Source organism: Trichosurus vulpecula, chromosome 2 (genome assembly GCF_011100635.1).
Source record: "Trichosurus vulpecula isolate mTriVul1 chromosome 2, mTriVul1.pri, whole genome shotgun sequence".
Classification (NCBI taxonomy): domain Eukaryota; kingdom Metazoa; phylum Chordata; class Mammalia; order Diprotodontia; family Phalangeridae; genus Trichosurus; species Trichosurus vulpecula.
In genome coordinates this window covers 187,222,705-187,239,625 of record NC_050574.1, presented here as the reverse complement: position 1 = coordinate 187,239,625, position 16,921 = coordinate 187,222,705, and the positions used below count along the sequence as shown (strand labels likewise).

The window sequence follows — 16,921 nt, the reverse complement described above, 5'->3', positions numbered from 1 at the left end:
TTAGTCATACAATTAGGATCAGATAAAGGATCTGAACCTAATTCTCTTTTGAATCACTGGATTAACAGGTCTAGAAATGAAAAGGCTATCAGATTTTCTAATTTAACTTCTCAAAACCACATAATTTTAAGAATTGGAAAAGTTCTTGGCAACCACCCAATAAAGACTATAACATGAGAGAATCTCCATCGCCAACATACCCAAGTGATTGTCCAGGCTTTTCTTGAAACCAAAGTCCAAAAGTGACTTACCCAAGGTCACACAAGCTGTGGCATGACCAAGCTTCAAACTCAGGTCCTACCTACAACTCCAAATTCAGCATACGGCCGTCCTTCCACTAAACCACATTGCCTTTAAAACTAGCTGAGGGGCAGCTAGGTGGTGCAGTAAGTAGAGCATCGGCCCTGGAGTCAGGATGACGTGAGTTCAAATCCAGCCTCAGCCACTTGATCCACTAGCTGTGTGACCTTGGGCCAAGTCAGTTAACCCCAATTGCCCTGCCTTCCCCTGTCCAAAAACAAACTAGCTCACGAAATGGGGCAAGAACCTAACTATCCCCTTGAGTTTATAACATAATGGATGAGGAAAACTGACTTTACTCTATGTGAACAGAGTCCCAAGAGCCTATGTAGGGATGCACATGAACTTGATGAACTAACCTTTAAAAGACCTTAAGTCGGTTATATTGATAGTCTGCATTTTTATCGCTCCTCACAACCACCAGGAAGTAGATAATATTTATTAACTTTTTACCTATGGGGAAAATGAAGCTGGGATCACACAGCTAGGGCCTTAGGCAGGATCTAGACTCATGTCCTTTTAATTCCCAGTATAGCCCTCTACTATACCACATTGCATCTAATCTCCAGTGACTCCAGAAGCAAGCACTAATTGAACTTGGCCCTTCAAGTCCTTTATAATATGGCTACAACCTACCTTTCTTAACTTCACAATATTCCTTTAAGGAAGTTTAATCTAAACTCCAGTTGTACTAACATAGCACACCACCTCTTGCCTCCTTATCCTTTGCTATCCTGGAATGCACTTTCTCATCTTTGCTGTTAACAGCCTGTTTCCTTCAAGAGGATTTCAGGTGCCCAGTAAGTTTTTCAGCAGAATGTAAACTCCAGAAGGAAAACACAAGTTTGTCGGCCATGTATTCCCAGGTCCTAAAATCTGGCTCCAGGCAAATCATGGTACCTCAAGTTTTTTTCCTCATGCAACCAGAAAGGCAGTATTTACATTGTAATCTACCATCACAAGGTAGTATAAAGCTGGGCTGTCCAAAATGCAGTCACACACCTACAAGCATAGAAATTTACATAAACACTTTAGTAAACAAAGCCAAGCTACCTCAGAGCTCTCATTAAAATGGCAAATCAAAATATATTGTCTACTGTTTCAATAAAAACCTAAGGCTGGACAGGCCTGGTATAAAGCATCAAGTCTAAAAATGAATACCCCTTAATGTTCCCAGAGATTAATGTTTGCACAACATGCCTAAATTGCATTTGCAAGGTTTTGCAAGGCTTCTGAAGTAAAGGATTTCTACTTTCAAATTAACCAAATCATTAAAATATAAAACATTGCTAGCTGCTTTATCACCTTTTTAGTGTTAGAATTATGAACACAAAAATAGGATACTGAAAGGATTCTTTTTTAAAGAGCCAAGTTCCCCAAAATGTTTTAGACAAATTATTAAAACAAGTTTTCTTTATTCTATTTGTCTGAACATTGATAATGACCAACTCTTCTTTAGCTGTAATTTCTGTAGTACATACATTTTAATACAGTAAAAAAAAAAACTAATTGAAAAATAACTGCAAACTCCTTTACCTGAGAAGAAAATGAAACCAGGAACTCCTTTGCCAAATGAAGTAATTGTCAATCAACCACAGCTTTAAAAACTCATTAAAATACCACTTCTACCCAATGGCTACCCAAAAAAGCCACACATTTCCATAATCCAAGTTTTTTTTATTGTTTTTTTTAGCAGTCATTTATGCCATGAATTCATAGGGGATTGGTTCCAACAGTTCAGGTTCCTTGCCATTGGTTCTCACAAAGTGTGCTTCTCTGGGTGGAGCAGGCTGGGAAAAAAAAAGGGTTTAAAAAAAAGAGGTCATAACACTGAAGTTAACTTAGTATCTTGCAGCAAAATACTTTAATGTGCTCTCAGAACCGGTGAAATGACACATTCATTTTCCTTCTTTAAAAGCAATCATTTAGGAGGATCATCATTGTGGCACATCATTTTTAATGTATGCTATAACAGTAGCTAAGTTTAAGGGGAAGCCTAAACCAAACTAGTAAGTCATCCTAATGAGCTGAAATCAGTCTTTTTAGGGCCTGCCACATGGTACCTACAAAGTCATAATATCAGATTTGTTTACCTGCTAAAGAGAAAATTCTGCCAAACTAAGGTTCTGGACAAAGTTAAGGATGGATTTAAGGCATAGATCAACCACTTTGAAATGTGTACCATTTTAACTTTTGTTGCTACAGAACTGGTGTTTTTCTCCCTATACCAAAAATTTGAGGGCACATTTCAGATTTTTCATCTGGTGAATCTGAACCATTTTAACTGCAGACTATATAACTGTCACATGACTAGGCAAATCAACAAGTCTTGCTTTTCTCTGTAGCCTTGCAAAAAATAAGCATTTAATAACTATATATCAAGTCGGAATGAACAAGGCAAAAAGAAAATAGCTTCCTTTCCTTCAAATGGTAAACTTAATTTTTCATGTCTGCTGTAGAATGAGCAAATATTTAGCACATATATTCACTAGTAGAGAAAATATTTCTAAATCTGGGACGCTTGGGATACAGCAATGGGCCTGTTAAAGGGGAATGGCTGCCACGAAAGAAATTGGCAAAGAGCAGGGAATAACCAAGGATGAGTACCCACGATATATGGAAGAGACCTGGAGTCTAGTTCTAATTCCCTCATGTTATAGAAAAACAGATTTGTTATGACTTGTCCAAGGCTGAATACTAGAATCTTTCAAACCAGATCATTAGTTTGCCTTTTAAAATTTCTGACTCAGAAATAACAGTAATTTCTGGGGTATTCTTACCATAATGTTCTCTCAACTTAAATCAACCTTTTTAAATGAATCCATTACCTGGCGTTTCAGTTGAACCCAAGTGCCTTTTTCTTTGGCTTCCTTCTTCTTCTGATCATTTTCCTTTACACGCTTCAGGAAGCTATCTCTGCTCTTAGAATGCTTAATATGCTCAATACGCACATTAATTCTCTTGGCTAGAATCTTGCCCCTGGAATAAAACATTACTTAGCCTTCCATTTAGTGCTGAAATATTTATTTGAACAAAAACTAAACATTATTGATAGTTTTCTTTATTTAAACCTAGTTAACTATTAAAAAGAGAAATGAACAGCATCATTTGTGCCTTTTCAAAGTCAATCAACTAGCAGTCGGAAGTCCAAGAAATCCTTAAAATATCACAGTTCAGCTCAAAAAGTACTGTAAATTCACCAACATGTCAATATAGAATCTCTGCCCCTACCCTACCTCCCTTTTTATTCCACTGCCATAGTTTTAAGCTCAGGGTTCTTGTTTCAACTAATCTAACAGCCACCTAATTGATCTGTCCCCACTGCTCCCTCCCTTCTCTAATCAGGTCTGAACATGGCTGCCAGATGATGTTATTCTCTTGATAAACGGCCACCCAGTGAGGACAAAATTAAATCCAAACCTTCTTAGCTTGGTTGGCCCTCCTCTATTCAGTCTTAACTTCTTAGGTTATACCCCGGCCAAACACCTACTATTTCCTGAATGTAACAACTCGTTTTGGCCTCCCCTTTGCTCATCATAGCTTTCCTTGACACCTGGAACACAATTCCTTGCCTTTCTTACCATCTTAAAGAAGCACAGATCTTAGAGTTGGGAGGGTGTCTAAGAAATTCTCTAGTTTAGACCCTGGCCTTCAGGAAGATAAAATCATTAAATCCAATTATGCAAAAAGGTGAAGCAGCTGAACCCTGAAGAGATTAAGCATTTATACGGTACCACACAAAACTATACTGATGGAATTCACATGCTGTTTACAGCTCTACAATGACCAACTTATAACTGTATAATACTGAAGAATCATACAAAGAAGCATAGCTTTAATCAACTTAAGATTGTTTCCTCTGACAGGATACAAGACAAACAACCAGTTTGCTTGAGTTTTAAAAGGATTTTTCTTCTGCCCCACTTGAATGGCCAATGAAGACATGATACGTGTCTAATTGGCAAAGTGAAAGGGGGGATACACACGCACATTACCAATTTAAGAGGATCACCTTAAGCTACTTACTTAACCTGTTTGTTTACAACAATGCCTACAGCATGCTGAGTAACATTATAGACTCGTCCGGTCTTGCCGTGGTAACATTTGTGGGGCATTCCCTGCTGAACTGTGCCCATGCCCTGGAAAGAAGAGAGGAGAAAATACATAACATATAAATTATTCCCTTAACTTAGATTACTCATCCCCATTCAAATCAAAATTTGATTTAGCATGAGTAATGTTGATTAATTTTAAAAGATTCTATGGCAATTAGATGAGCTTTCAGAGCCGGTGAAGTTGTTTTCATTTTACTCATATGAGACAATCATCATTAAGCTCGAGTGTTAATTTGTAAACCAAGAAATAGACACAATTAAAATGTATCTCTCAATGGATTTTTACATTGCTATCAATTTTAAGGAAAAATAAACATAGTAAGTTGAAATCCCACCTCTCATTACCAAAGCTCCAAGCTTGCTTTAGTGCAATTTGTTAAAGGGAGCAAAACCAGTGGAGGGAGATAAGAGTTGAATTTTTTATCTACCTTAAGTTTCAAAGCACTTTACATATGTGATCTAATTTGATTTTCACAATAATCTCCTGAGGTAGGTGCTATTATTTCCTTTTTACAGATGAGCAAACTAAGGCACAGAGACATTAAGGAACTTGCCAGAAGTACACACAGTTAAGGGAATGAGGCAGGAATGAAACTGAGGAGCTCCTCAATACAATAGCTTCCATGTTGGAAGTGAACACCTTTATTAAACAAATACTAGGGTCAAATCGGACTTTATATTTTTGTAAGTCAACACACCAATTTTCATAACATACCTTGATATCTACAATATCACCTTTCTTGTATATTCGCATATACGTAGCCAAAGGGACAACACCTGTAAAAAAAAATTTCCATAGCCTCAAGGTAAAATAGCTCAGAAGAAAATATTTCAATTCTTACATCTAAACTTTCATAACCTCACAAACTCAAGGAACACTTTTTACTTTTTTTTAAAAATTTATTTAATATATTTAGTTTTCAGCATTGATTTTCACAAAATTTGAATTATGAATTTTCTCCCCATTTCTACCCTCCTGCCCACTCCAAGATGGCGTATATTCTGGTTGCCCCATTCCCCAGTCAGCCCTCGATTCTGTCACCCCACTCCCCTCCCATCCCCTTTTTCAAGGAACACTTTTACAAAAAAAAGGGAGCTTCAGTCTTGCTAGTGGTCCAATGCATCTCTAAAATAAACCTAATTTTCAGTCACCACCAGCTTTATTCCAATTAAAATTTAGCCATTTTATTACTCAATTTTCGAAATAAGAAACTGACCAATACATAAGCCTAAAGTCCCTATTTTTACAAGTTAATTATAAGAGTATTTTATGCACTAGGTATATAAATTACTCTCTGCCCAATTTATAATCTAGTACTACATACTCACCATGTTTTCGAAAGGGCCTAGAAAACATGTAACGTGTCCCTCTCCTTTTTCCTTTTGTGTTCGTCATTTTGGCAACTCACTGCAATAAGCAAGCACAAGAAAATGTTATTTCATAAACATGTAGTCAACAGATAGTGTCAAACAACCAGGCTGCAAATATTATGCATTCTAATAGCAGTACCAGAATGAACAATTTTTTCTACTAAATTAAGTGGCCCAACTCTTTTGGAGCAAAGGTCAGAATGAAGAGCAGGTATGTTACATGTTCGTGCCACTCATTTTACCCCTTCAACCATAGTAGCATAATCTGTAAAACCTAGTATCTCATATACCACCTATCCTAACACTCTTTGTAAACAGGTCCAGGGAGAACAAATTTGCCCCATGTCACACAGGCTGGTGTTTTTTCCAATATAACTGTGAGCAAAGAGCTTTACAAATTGTAAAGTCTTGTGTAAATGTAAACTATAATCATCCATCAATTCTAAGATTTTCCCGAAACTGAGATTTTCTGTGTAGGTGTAGATTTTCTTTTGGGTTAGGATGGGGGACTTGAGGGGGGCGGGGGGAAGGGCAGCACTTGATTCCTAGGAATCATTATTGACATCACATTAATTTTTCCAGAAACTTAAACAATTCATACTTTGAAGGTTTACATAGCACTTCTCCCCACTTTTAAAAATGAATAAAGAGGCTCATGGAAGTTAAATTGTTTGCTTAAGTTAATTAAAAAAAGAACCCCATACATTCTAACTTATTTATACTAGAGTAATGTAGTGGAAAGAGCCCAACTTGGAGTCAGGGCCCTTGAGCTTGAATTTTGCCTATGCAATATTTGGGAAATCCGGACAAAACAATTAACCTGAGCCTCAGTTTAATAATTTGTAAAACAGGTATAGTACCCAGTAGTACACAGCTAAAAAAAAGTTCTGATAATCTCATGACATGATCATATAAAATACTTTGTAATATTAAGTATCCTGGCCCTCATCTTTCGTAATCACTAGCTTCCTTCAGAGTTCAGTTGCCTCTTCATGCATAAAGAACCTCTCTGATTCCCCTTACTACCATTCTCTCCCTCCTAATTACTAAGGACATGGAATTTAATGAATTAGTATAATTAGCTAGACCCTCAGTGGGTAAGGAAGCTTTACTTAAAACAAAGTAATTTAGGGTCTAAATGGCCTAAATTTTTGAGTAAAAGAATTTTAAGTACAAGAGACTAATCTAACATTAGCTTGTTACATCTTGAAAACTATTTCAACAAAAAAAAAAAAACTCTACCCACTCCATTAAAAAACCTATCATTAAAAATTTTTCTTCCTAGCACTTGTCAAATGAAAAAGCAAAGACTACATGTTATCTTTTAAGCTCTACACTCTCAAAAACAAAGCACAAAACTACAAAAAGCTTGTTAGGAAGTACGTGCAAAGGCGCTGATGAGTAAAAATTAAAACCATTTTTTAGGCCTTGGCTAGTCACTGAATTCCCTTAGTTAACTTGGCTTCACAGATTTAGAGGTAGCAGGGATCATAGAACCCATGGAGTGCAACCTCATTTTACAGATGAGGAAAACTTGAGGCAAACAGGGATCAAGAGACTTATCTGAGGTCAGATTTGAACTCAGGAAAATCCTGAACTTTGTTGTGTCCACACTATGCCACCTGGTTCACTATCCTAGAAAATGAGGTTTACTCCCTTGATCCTCCACAGGAAAACTAATACCATTAATCAACCAATCAACATTTAAGTGCCTACTATGTGCCAGGCAGTCTAAGCCCTGGAGTTACAAAGAGGGAAAAGACAGACCCTGCCCTCAAGGAGCTCACAACACGAGATGGAAGGTCTAGGTTTTCCGGGGCACTTTGACATGAGACTTAAAATCCTCGCAACACCACTATTAGAAAGGCAGGATACATGCCTCAATCCCACTTTACAAATAAGTAAACTGAGATTCAGAGAGGAAAAATCCAAAGCCGAGACTAGAATTCAATTCGAACACTAACACGCACAAGAGCAAAAGGCGCAGTTCGAGTCATTGGTTTTACAAAGGCAATTAACGAGGAACATAAACTTTCCGGGTCTGTATCAAATATGGATGAGAGAAGCAGCAGAGAAATGAGACGCAGCAGCTACCGGCTTTCTTCCACTGCACCACGCTTCCTCCAAGATGCCATTCAATCTGAACACCCACAACAGCCCTGGAATACCTCCAGCACTCCCGTCTCTCCTTTACTTCACAATCCTAAGTCCCCCTTGTCGTCCAAGCGGTTCCGAGAGGCCCCGCCGGGTAGTGGAGACGAGCAAGCGGCGGGGAAAGGCGCTTCCGCAGCCCGTTCCATCTTCCCCCCACGCTACAGCCCCTGCGCCCCACCCGCCGACGCTAGGCCCCGCGGCTCTCACAACGCTGCCCCCTGTTCCGAACGCTCTAATTCTTCCTAAAGCCCTTCTCCCGGGCCTGCTCACCCCAACCTGCCTCAAACGCTCTTTCCCGAACTTCCCTGGAAAGGAAATAACACGTCCCCAAGCAAGAGCCACACGAGCCCCGTGTACCTGGAATATGGCGGAGCCGGCGGAAAGGAAGAAGGCGGGCCTTAGCACGCTCCTTACAAGGGACGGCGAGGGCTGCCCGCCAGGGTGCCTAATTACAACGCCGAGAAAAGGGCGAAAACGTAAGCGAAGGGCAAAAGCTTCACTCTCAAAAAAACACAGAAACCTTGTTTAGATAATTTTACTTTCCTGATAAATAAAAGGCAGTGGTTGAATAAAAATTCGTGTCTGGATGTTGGCGAGACAGCCCTAGAGGGGGGCCTTCAAGAGTGGCCTGAGAAGACCCATAAACCCGCCTTCTTGGGCCCGCCTTCTTTTCCACCAAACCGGAAGCGGAGCCAGAGTTTGTCACGTGGTAGAAATAACACATGGTTGTACGTCTTTCCTGGCGTCTGTTTCTGCGCCTGTGCGTCGTATTCCTTTTACGTATGTATCTTGGCGTCGCCTCTCTTCTAAAGCGTGTTCTTCGTGACCTCACTCCGAAGCAGGCGTTCTTTCCCTTGTTATCGGAGACCACACTGACAGTCGGATGAAACCTGTAGATCCCTTCTCAGAATAGTATGTTTAAATACATATGAAGGAAACCAATCAATGACATTTTTTTAAATTCACAGACCTCCCCACCCCCACCCCTGCAGATTAAGAAACCCTGCCCTAGAGCCATTCCGATTTTGGAGCGGGATAGGGCCTTAGAGCTAGCCCATTTCTTTCATTTTATGAATAACGCCCGAACTGGTGGAATGAGCTGCCTAAGTGCAGACAGGTAATTATGGCAAGCCCTGGTGATCAGTCCAGTCTCCTTCCAGCTGACTGTCAAATTAAGCAAGAACTATGTCAAATAGATGGCCCTTAAAGTTTGCAGGATGACAGAAATGACTACAGAATTTTGAAATGGAAGAGATCTTTGCAATCTTCTTCAACCCCGTCCCTTTACAAATGAGGAAACCATAATAGTGCTCCGATTAATATATGCACACACATACTTATAGGTTCTTCAGTCTCCTCACTTTACAAACAAGGAAAGTAAGGTCCGTAGAAGTGAAATTAATTGCCCAGCGTCTTGTGGGCATTATGTGGCAGAACTAGAATTCATCCACCAAATTTACTTCCTAAACTCTATGGACTTTTCTTAAAACCCTATTGCGATGCAATAGCGATTCAACCAGATACTTAAAGCATAGATTAACTTAGGCAGCAGTGTATTGCAGTCTAAAGTAATAGCGCTGAGATTAATATATAAGTATATGCATCCACATACTGATGTTCTTACAAAACAAGGACTGTGCCTCAGTCCCATTCTTTAAAGGTCACACTGAAAGTGTTTAATAAATATCTATTGAATTAAGTCCCTGACTCTCCTCGGAAATTCACCCTCTTTCCATCTTCTGAGTGTAATGGAAAGCTACCTCTCCTCCAGAAGACCTACTGCCTTTTGCCACGTCTCAAGTGTTCCCTTCTTCTCTCCCTGAAGAATTGGAGCAGAAGGAAGGAGAGGCATTCTCCTTGTTAGTAGATTTCATTTGAATACTTTCACTCAGTCCCCTATACTTAGCAGCCTCTTCTCATCTGAAGCGTCCTCCATCCATTTATATCATCTGGTCTATATCTTATCAAAATAATGTATCATCCTCCAAATCAGTTCAGTAACTGGTTCATAGTCTTTCCCTCCACCTCAAAATTCTAATCTCTGGTCAAAAGCTTCTATCTTTTCATCTATTTCTTTGCTTCTTTCAGTGTTCTTAAACCTATTCTTCATCCTCACCACATTCTCATGGTCCTCCACCTCTCCCTGTTTCCTTGTACATCAATCTTTAGGGAGGGAGGTAACCTTACTTTCTTCCCTTTAAATTCTTAATTTCATATTCGACCAATTCAACTATGCAATATCCTGAATCCTGGAATTCCTTTCCCCTGTTGTCCTTTTGACATTGCTAAATGCAACCTGTTATTTATACCTACCAACCTCTTATTTTCCTCCTACTCACATGCTGCTGAACTATGATGGAGAAAAGTCACAAAACCATGCTAACTGGTTTCACTGAGAATTTGCATTATCTACTTCCCAACTGGGTCATCATAGCAATCCTTTTATTTCCTGATTGATTCTCTATTATACGGCACAGTGGCTATTCCATGTTTTCTACAGCATTTCTTTTCCTGCCCCTTCTTATCAAAGGATCTTGCCTCATAAGTCAGAAAATAAGGCCATCTGCAAAGCATTTACTTACCTTTCTCTCCTATTCCACAACTTGAAACTCCTCTTCATAATCTCCCATTTTCTCCTTCTTTGCCCTATTCTCTCATGAAATAGTAGATCTTCTTTACCATTCCTCAATCAACTGAAAGATGTAGAAAATATTGTATTTATTGTTTGTTGATTATTTTAAAAAAAACATTTAAATTGGGAGAGCAAAGCACCACCTGACTAGCTATTTTCAATAAGGTATCTCCCACCTATACTCCTGTTTGTAGATGACATTGTGCTGGTTGCATTAAGCCCTCGAACATTACAGAACCTTGCTGGAAAAAAACCTATAATCGTTCATAATAATGTGGTTTGACTATCCACACAAGAAAGACAAAGCAGACAAACAATGTCTATTGTTCTTTATTATGATATGAATTTAGATGGACAACCTATAGAGCTCATCCAGCAGACAATATGGATGAACAATGAGCTGGGCCCAGACTGGAACCAGAGAAAGAGAATGGACTCCCTTGCTTTCAGGAAACCGCAAAGCTCCATTAATGACCCCAAGCTTCCCAGGGAAACAGAGACCAATCCTTTTAACTTCAATATTCTACTGCTGTAGTTGTATAGCGGGGAGACGTGGAATATAGCAATCTTTGAAGAATTAAAAATAAATATCACAGAGAGCAATGGAGAGGGACATGGTGGGTTGGGTAGCCTGCAATATATAACCAATGTGGTTCGCATAAAAATAGTAAAAAATGTCATCAAGAATAGGATGTGTGGGCAGCTGGATGGTGCAGTGAGTAGAGCACTGGCCCTGGAGTCAGTAGGACCTGAGTTCAAATTTGGCCTCAGACACTTGACACACTTCCTAGCCATGTGACCTTGGGCAAGTCACTTAACTCCAAGTGCCCTGCCTTCCCTCCTCCAAAAAAACAAACGAACAAAAAAAAGAGTAAGATGTGTTAGTCATTTAGTGAGGATGAAGGATGACAGATGAATATGTGGCATACCACTAGTACCTTCACTATGCCAGGGAAGGGAACAAGTATTTTTTTAAAAGCACCTACTGTGTGCTGGGCACTGAACTAAACACTTGACAAATCTCATTAGATTCTCATAACAATCCTGGGAGGTAAGTGCTATTATTATCCCCATTTACAGTTAAGGAAACTGAGGCAGACAGAACTTAAGTGACTTGCCCAGGGTCACATAACTAGTAAATATCTATGGCTGCATTTGAACTCAGGTCTTCCTGATTCTGAGCCCAGTGCTTTGTCCATCCGACCATCTAACTGTCAAGAGAAAATGAGAAATCTTCTGACAGTTAGGTGGACCTACTGTGGTGAAATTATGGGAGAACATGGACAAGGTTAGCACAGAATGGGCAGATATGGATTGATTGCAATTTGTATTATTGGAGGAGACTCCCAAATTCATACACAGATTTGCATATCCCAAGTGCCTAGATCGGTGCCTTGCACATAGTAGGAACTTATTAAATGCTTGTTGAATTCAATTACGTATGGTACACAGCTGCTTCTTGGAGATACATATGCCAGAAAGGATTGTGTGTAGAGAACGAGGACTTGAACCAATATATAAAATGACAAATTGAACCTTTTTTTCTTACAAAAATCTTTCATTTAAACACATCAGAACTATGTGCTGGGGCTATGTGCTATGTGGTTCCTGAAATTGTTTTTATGTTTAAGGAGCTGGTTTCAAAATAAGGAAAATACGGGTTCAAATGTAATGCTACCAGGGGGACCTCAGGCTAGTTATTTGACCTCTAAATACCCTAGGAAACTCCTAAGACTATAAATTTCAGAGAAGGAACCATTTAATCAGGGTTCACTCCTCCAATGAAATCACAGATCCAGTTAAAAAAGAAAAAAAAGTCACCCTTTCTAGGAAGCATTTTTTCCAGTAAAAGAAAGTAAGCCCAATGCCAAAGTATTACTTAATCATATGCAATTTGTGAACTATATCTTTTTCCCTATCTTTATCAGTTAATCAACAAGCATTTATTTAGTGTTTTCTATGTGCCAGGCTCTGTGCTTAATCATTAGAGATACAAAGACAAAAGTCCCTACCCTCAAGAAACTTATATTTTAATGGGAGAGACAACGTGTGCATATATATGTATATAAAATAATACAAGATAATTTTGGGAGTGTCCATTAAATAGCTGGAGGGAAAAAGGAAAGGCTTCAGTAGAAAATGATAGTGATTGGAGTCTTGAAGGAAACCAAGATTTCTAAGAGGCGGTTGTGAGGATGAAATGCACTCCAGGCTTGGGAAACAGCCAGTGCAAATGTCCAGACCATGAAGATGGAACCCAGTATGGGGAGTAATATGTAAGAAGACTGGAAAGATAGGAAGGGGCCAGATTGTGAAGAGATTTAAATACCAAACTGAGTTTGATTGTGATCCTAGAGGTAACAGGTAATTTATTGAGTGGAAGGAGGAGGGGGCATGAGGTGATCAGATCTACCCTTTGAAAAAATTGCTTTGGTGGCTGTGTGGAAGATGAATGACAAAAATGTCAGAAAAGGCCCTTTGGTTAGAAGACTCAACCACACTAATAGGATCATAGGATTTAAAATTGGAAGAGATTGTAGAAATTATCCATTCCAATCCCTTCATTTTGCACTTACTAATAAACTCCTGGCCCCACTCATCAAATCCAATCATATGGAAGGCAATTATCACAGAGAAAGGTATTTGCATAACTAGTTTCTTCCAACAGTCATTAGGTCAACAGGCATCTATTAGCACACCTACTATGTGCTAGGCACTGCGCTAAGTGCTGGGAATATAAAGGCAAAACATGGGCCCTGCCTTCAAGGAGCTAGGTGGCACAGCGGGTACAGCACTAGCCAAGAGTCAGGAAAACATGAGTTCAAATCCATCCTCAGCTATACAATTCTGGGCAAATCATTTAACCAACAGTCTGTCTCAGTTTCCCTATTTGTAAAATAGGAATAGTAATAGCACCTACCTCCCAGAGTTGTTAGGAGAATCGAGTGAGATAATAAGTGTAAAATGCTTAGCATAGTGCCTGGCATGTAGTAGGTGCTATGTAAATGTTTAGCTATTATTGTGATTATTATCATCATCTGCATAGAGATGATAATGGAACCTATAGGAGTTGATGAGAAAATAAGAAAAACAGAATAGTAGAAAAAAAGAAGACCCGTCACAGAATTTTAGTGGTAAGGGTCCTTCGAGTTAATTTCTCCAATCCTATCATTTTATATATGAGGAATGTATAGCTTTGCAAGAAATGATCACTTCTCTTTTATATTAATAATCAATTATTGAATTAGGGCTAAGGTTTTTCTGCTTTTCTATTTCCTGAATTAAAAATCAGCCCCTGTAGGTTATTCAGGCAGTCTTTGAAGTGCAGGGCTGATAATGAGATGAAATCCTGGACAAAACCTAGAAAACTGAGATCTAATCAAAAGGTAAAGAAATTCTAGTCTAGGTGAATTAGTGAATTCTGGTCCATTGTGTTAGTCAAACAAGTCTGAGTAGAAGTGGATTCTCCCTTTTATCTAGATTACCCCAGATGGGGATGGTATGGGTATAGATAAGTCTCTTTCTCCAATTCTGAGTGACCAGAGTCCAGACCCTCATTAGAATAAGCCCACCTCTCATTACAATATTCTCTCATTACTTGTTAACCAATCAGAGTTGATTTCCATGCTCAGGAACACCCATTCTTCCAAAGGTGTATAAGCATTAAGAGGGTTCCATGAGTGATCTTTGGAGAGACAGCCAAATGAACCTTTTATTAATTATCCACTAGCCATAATTAACAAAATTATTGTTAATAATCCAGAAATTATGTCTCTCAAACTTTTTACAGGTTGCCAGCTTCAAAAAAACAAGTGGCTTGCTCAAAGTCATATGGTTGGTGACAGAGTCAGGATTGGAATCCAGGTCTCCTCATTATTAGTTTAGTGGTCTTTACACTAAATAGCTCTTCTTTACATCAATACCTCTACTTTACATAAAATCAAAATCTCTAAACTATTTCCCTCCCCTCCCCCTTTTTTTAATCTAACCTCTCTCTCATTTTTCTGTCCTCCTCTTCCTCTCTATGCTGTGCAGCTGCCCTTCAGTATTTTGGCCTGAAATTGAACAGGAGGTATGGAAAAGTTTCAAGGTGAATAAGAAAAAAGGGTTCAACAGGTTTGGGGGGACAGGAAAGAGGGTGGGCCCTTGAGTAAATGCTGAAAAGTAAGCCAGTCTTGCTCTTCTATGCCCTCCAAACTGACCCATCTTGGCTGCTACCCCAAACCCCAGTGACCTTCAGCCTTATAGCACGGAGTGTTATGATTTTCTCAGGTTGCTTCTAGTGCCACCACACCTGAGGTGATTGGAAATGAGGCCTGACAGCCTGAATCCAGTAGATTATGAGGTCTTGCTGTATAGAACAATGCTTTGTGAATATATATTCGATTTGAGATTTGTTTAATTAAACTGAATCAGTAAATACCCAGTGATTGAATTCACTGTGCTGTTCTTTATACAAGACGATACGTTTAATGATTTGCTCTAAGTTGGATGTGCATTTTGACCCGTCTGGTATTTTTTTTTTCCCATAGAAGGAACAAAATTTACACCAGTTTACTCCTATCATGTGCAGGGACACACATTTGGGAAATGTGGCTGGTGCTGAGAGTACAGCCTGTGGGCTTGGAACAGGAAAAGCTAATAGGTTTAAGTGAGATTGGCCCATGACCTTGTCCTTATTAACATCATAGTGTAAACATTAGCTAAGGATACATGCCACTCATTTACACGCTAAGTAAAAAGAGACTGTGAGTAAAAGGAAATCACCAATCTATAGTCTTTCAGGGAACCAATAAGCATGTAGATAGTATTGATGTTATTGGTATTGGGTAATAGGTTTGATTAGGAAACGTTTAAGTTTCTTTAAGCTCTAAGAAACTCTGATGGCATAATTCAAGTGTTTTTACATTATGAGGAATAAAAATCTAACTTAATAAGAAGGAATCACGAGCCTGGAAGTAAGAGATATTGGTTTAGTGCAGATGAGGGCTATATCTCTATAATCTTAATATTTACAAAGTTATTTATAATAGTTTCCATAGCAACCAGTTTTTTTTTTACATGCATATGTGTTCATAGCAAGTTTTTAAACCCAGGGCACTCTTTTTTGCATGTGATTTCCAGCATGCTCCAAGATGCCTTCTGGTGCTGGCCATGACTCAGGCCAGTCCCCTGGTAGTTTAGATTGAATATTGTAATGAAATTAAATACTTGTAGAAGATCTGACATTTAATAAAAGAAGATTTATTTAGCCATAGCAGAGGAAGGGCATTCAAAAAGGATATTCAGTGCACTATATTGATGAATAATTAAATTTATTAAAAAGCATTTGTTAAGCACTTAATATATGCAAAGCATTGTGCTAATTGCTAGGAATACAAGTACAACTGACAGCCTCCGCTCTCAAGGAGCTCACATTCTAAAAGGGATAGACAACAGACAGAAAAGATTTCAACTTCAAGTCAGATGGAAAGGTCCCCATAGTCCTTATGGCACAGCAGCAAAGCATGTTCTTTAACATCTCTCCTGAGATATTGTATCCATTTCTGAGATTGAACCATTGGATAGTGCCAAGGAGTTTAATGGCAAAAACTTTCTTCAGGAGTTGTGGCTTCTCGGGAGGTAGGGTCATAGCACCTATAGAAGCAATCACCAGGTAGGGTCCCTTCCTGAAATGATGCCAGAAAATACCTGGGTTCAAAAACTACCTCAGACACTAACAACGTGTGTGATAGCTGCAAATCATTTAACCTCTCTGTGTCTCAGTCTCTTTCTCTAAAATGAAGGGGCTGAAATCAACGACCTCTCACATCTTTTCAAAGTCTTAATTTATGATCCTAGGCCCTCGTTCCTAGTTGAAATGAACCATTAATGACTACTCTGAGCCTGGTCATCCAAACAGTTCCAAATTCACCCAACAGCAACAACTGTTCATGTTTTCCACTAGAATAACACAAGCAGTTTTGTCAAGTCCCTTGCTAAAATCTATGTAAATTCTATCTACGGCATTCCTGTGCTCTAATGGTCTAGTCACCCTGCCCCCAGTACACCCCCAACAACAACAAAAAAAAGAAAATGAATAACAAGATGTATTTTTCAGGAAGCTTTCTGGCCCTTTGTGATCATTACTTCCTTTTCTAAATGATCACTAGCCGTCCCTTTAATAACATACTCTGGAGTTTTTCCAGGAATTGAAGCCAAGCATACCAGCTTATAATTTGCAAACTACATTTTCTATTCTTTTTGAAAGTTAGAAAAATATTTTTCTTTCTCTAATCCTTCTGAACTTCCATATATGATCTTTGAAAGATTACTGACAAAGGCTCAGTAATCAGACCTGTTCAATAAT

The 16,921-nt window shown here is 38.9% G+C and overlaps 1 protein-coding gene and 2 non-coding genes across 4 annotated transcripts; all 3 read right to left on the bottom strand.

Moving 5' to 3' along the window:
• Positions 1-1,956: 1,956 nt before the first annotated feature.
• RPL21 (ribosomal protein L21) lies at positions 1,957-8,320 on the bottom strand. 2 transcript variants are annotated; one of them, XM_036742445.1, is made up of 6 exons: positions 8,298-8,320; positions 5,745-5,823; positions 5,131-5,192; positions 4,327-4,439; positions 3,129-3,279; positions 1,957-2,090 (listed from the first exon to the last, which is right to left on the bottom strand). In XM_036742445.1, the coding sequence occupies exons 2-6, from the start codon at positions 5,809-5,811 to the stop codon at positions 2,001-2,003; spliced, it is 483 nt and encodes a 160-aa protein (XP_036598340.1). In that variant the 5' UTR covers positions 5,812-5,823; positions 8,298-8,320; the 3' UTR covers positions 1,957-2,000. The 2 variants fall into 2 exon arrangements, with proteins under 2 accessions (XP_036598340.1, XP_036598339.1); XM_036742444.1 differs by lacking the exon at positions 8,298-8,320 and adding an exon at positions 8,221-8,241.
• On the bottom strand, positions 4,149-4,280 carry LOC118840574. The gene has a single exon (XR_005009750.1). It is a non-coding gene; the product is annotated as a small nucleolar RNA SNORA27 (small nucleolar RNA).
• On the bottom strand, positions 4,577-4,637 carry LOC118840552. Its single transcript, XR_005009729.1, has one exon. It is a non-coding gene; the product is annotated as a small nucleolar RNA SNORD102 (small nucleolar RNA).
• Positions 8,321-16,921: the final 8,601 nt, after the last annotated feature.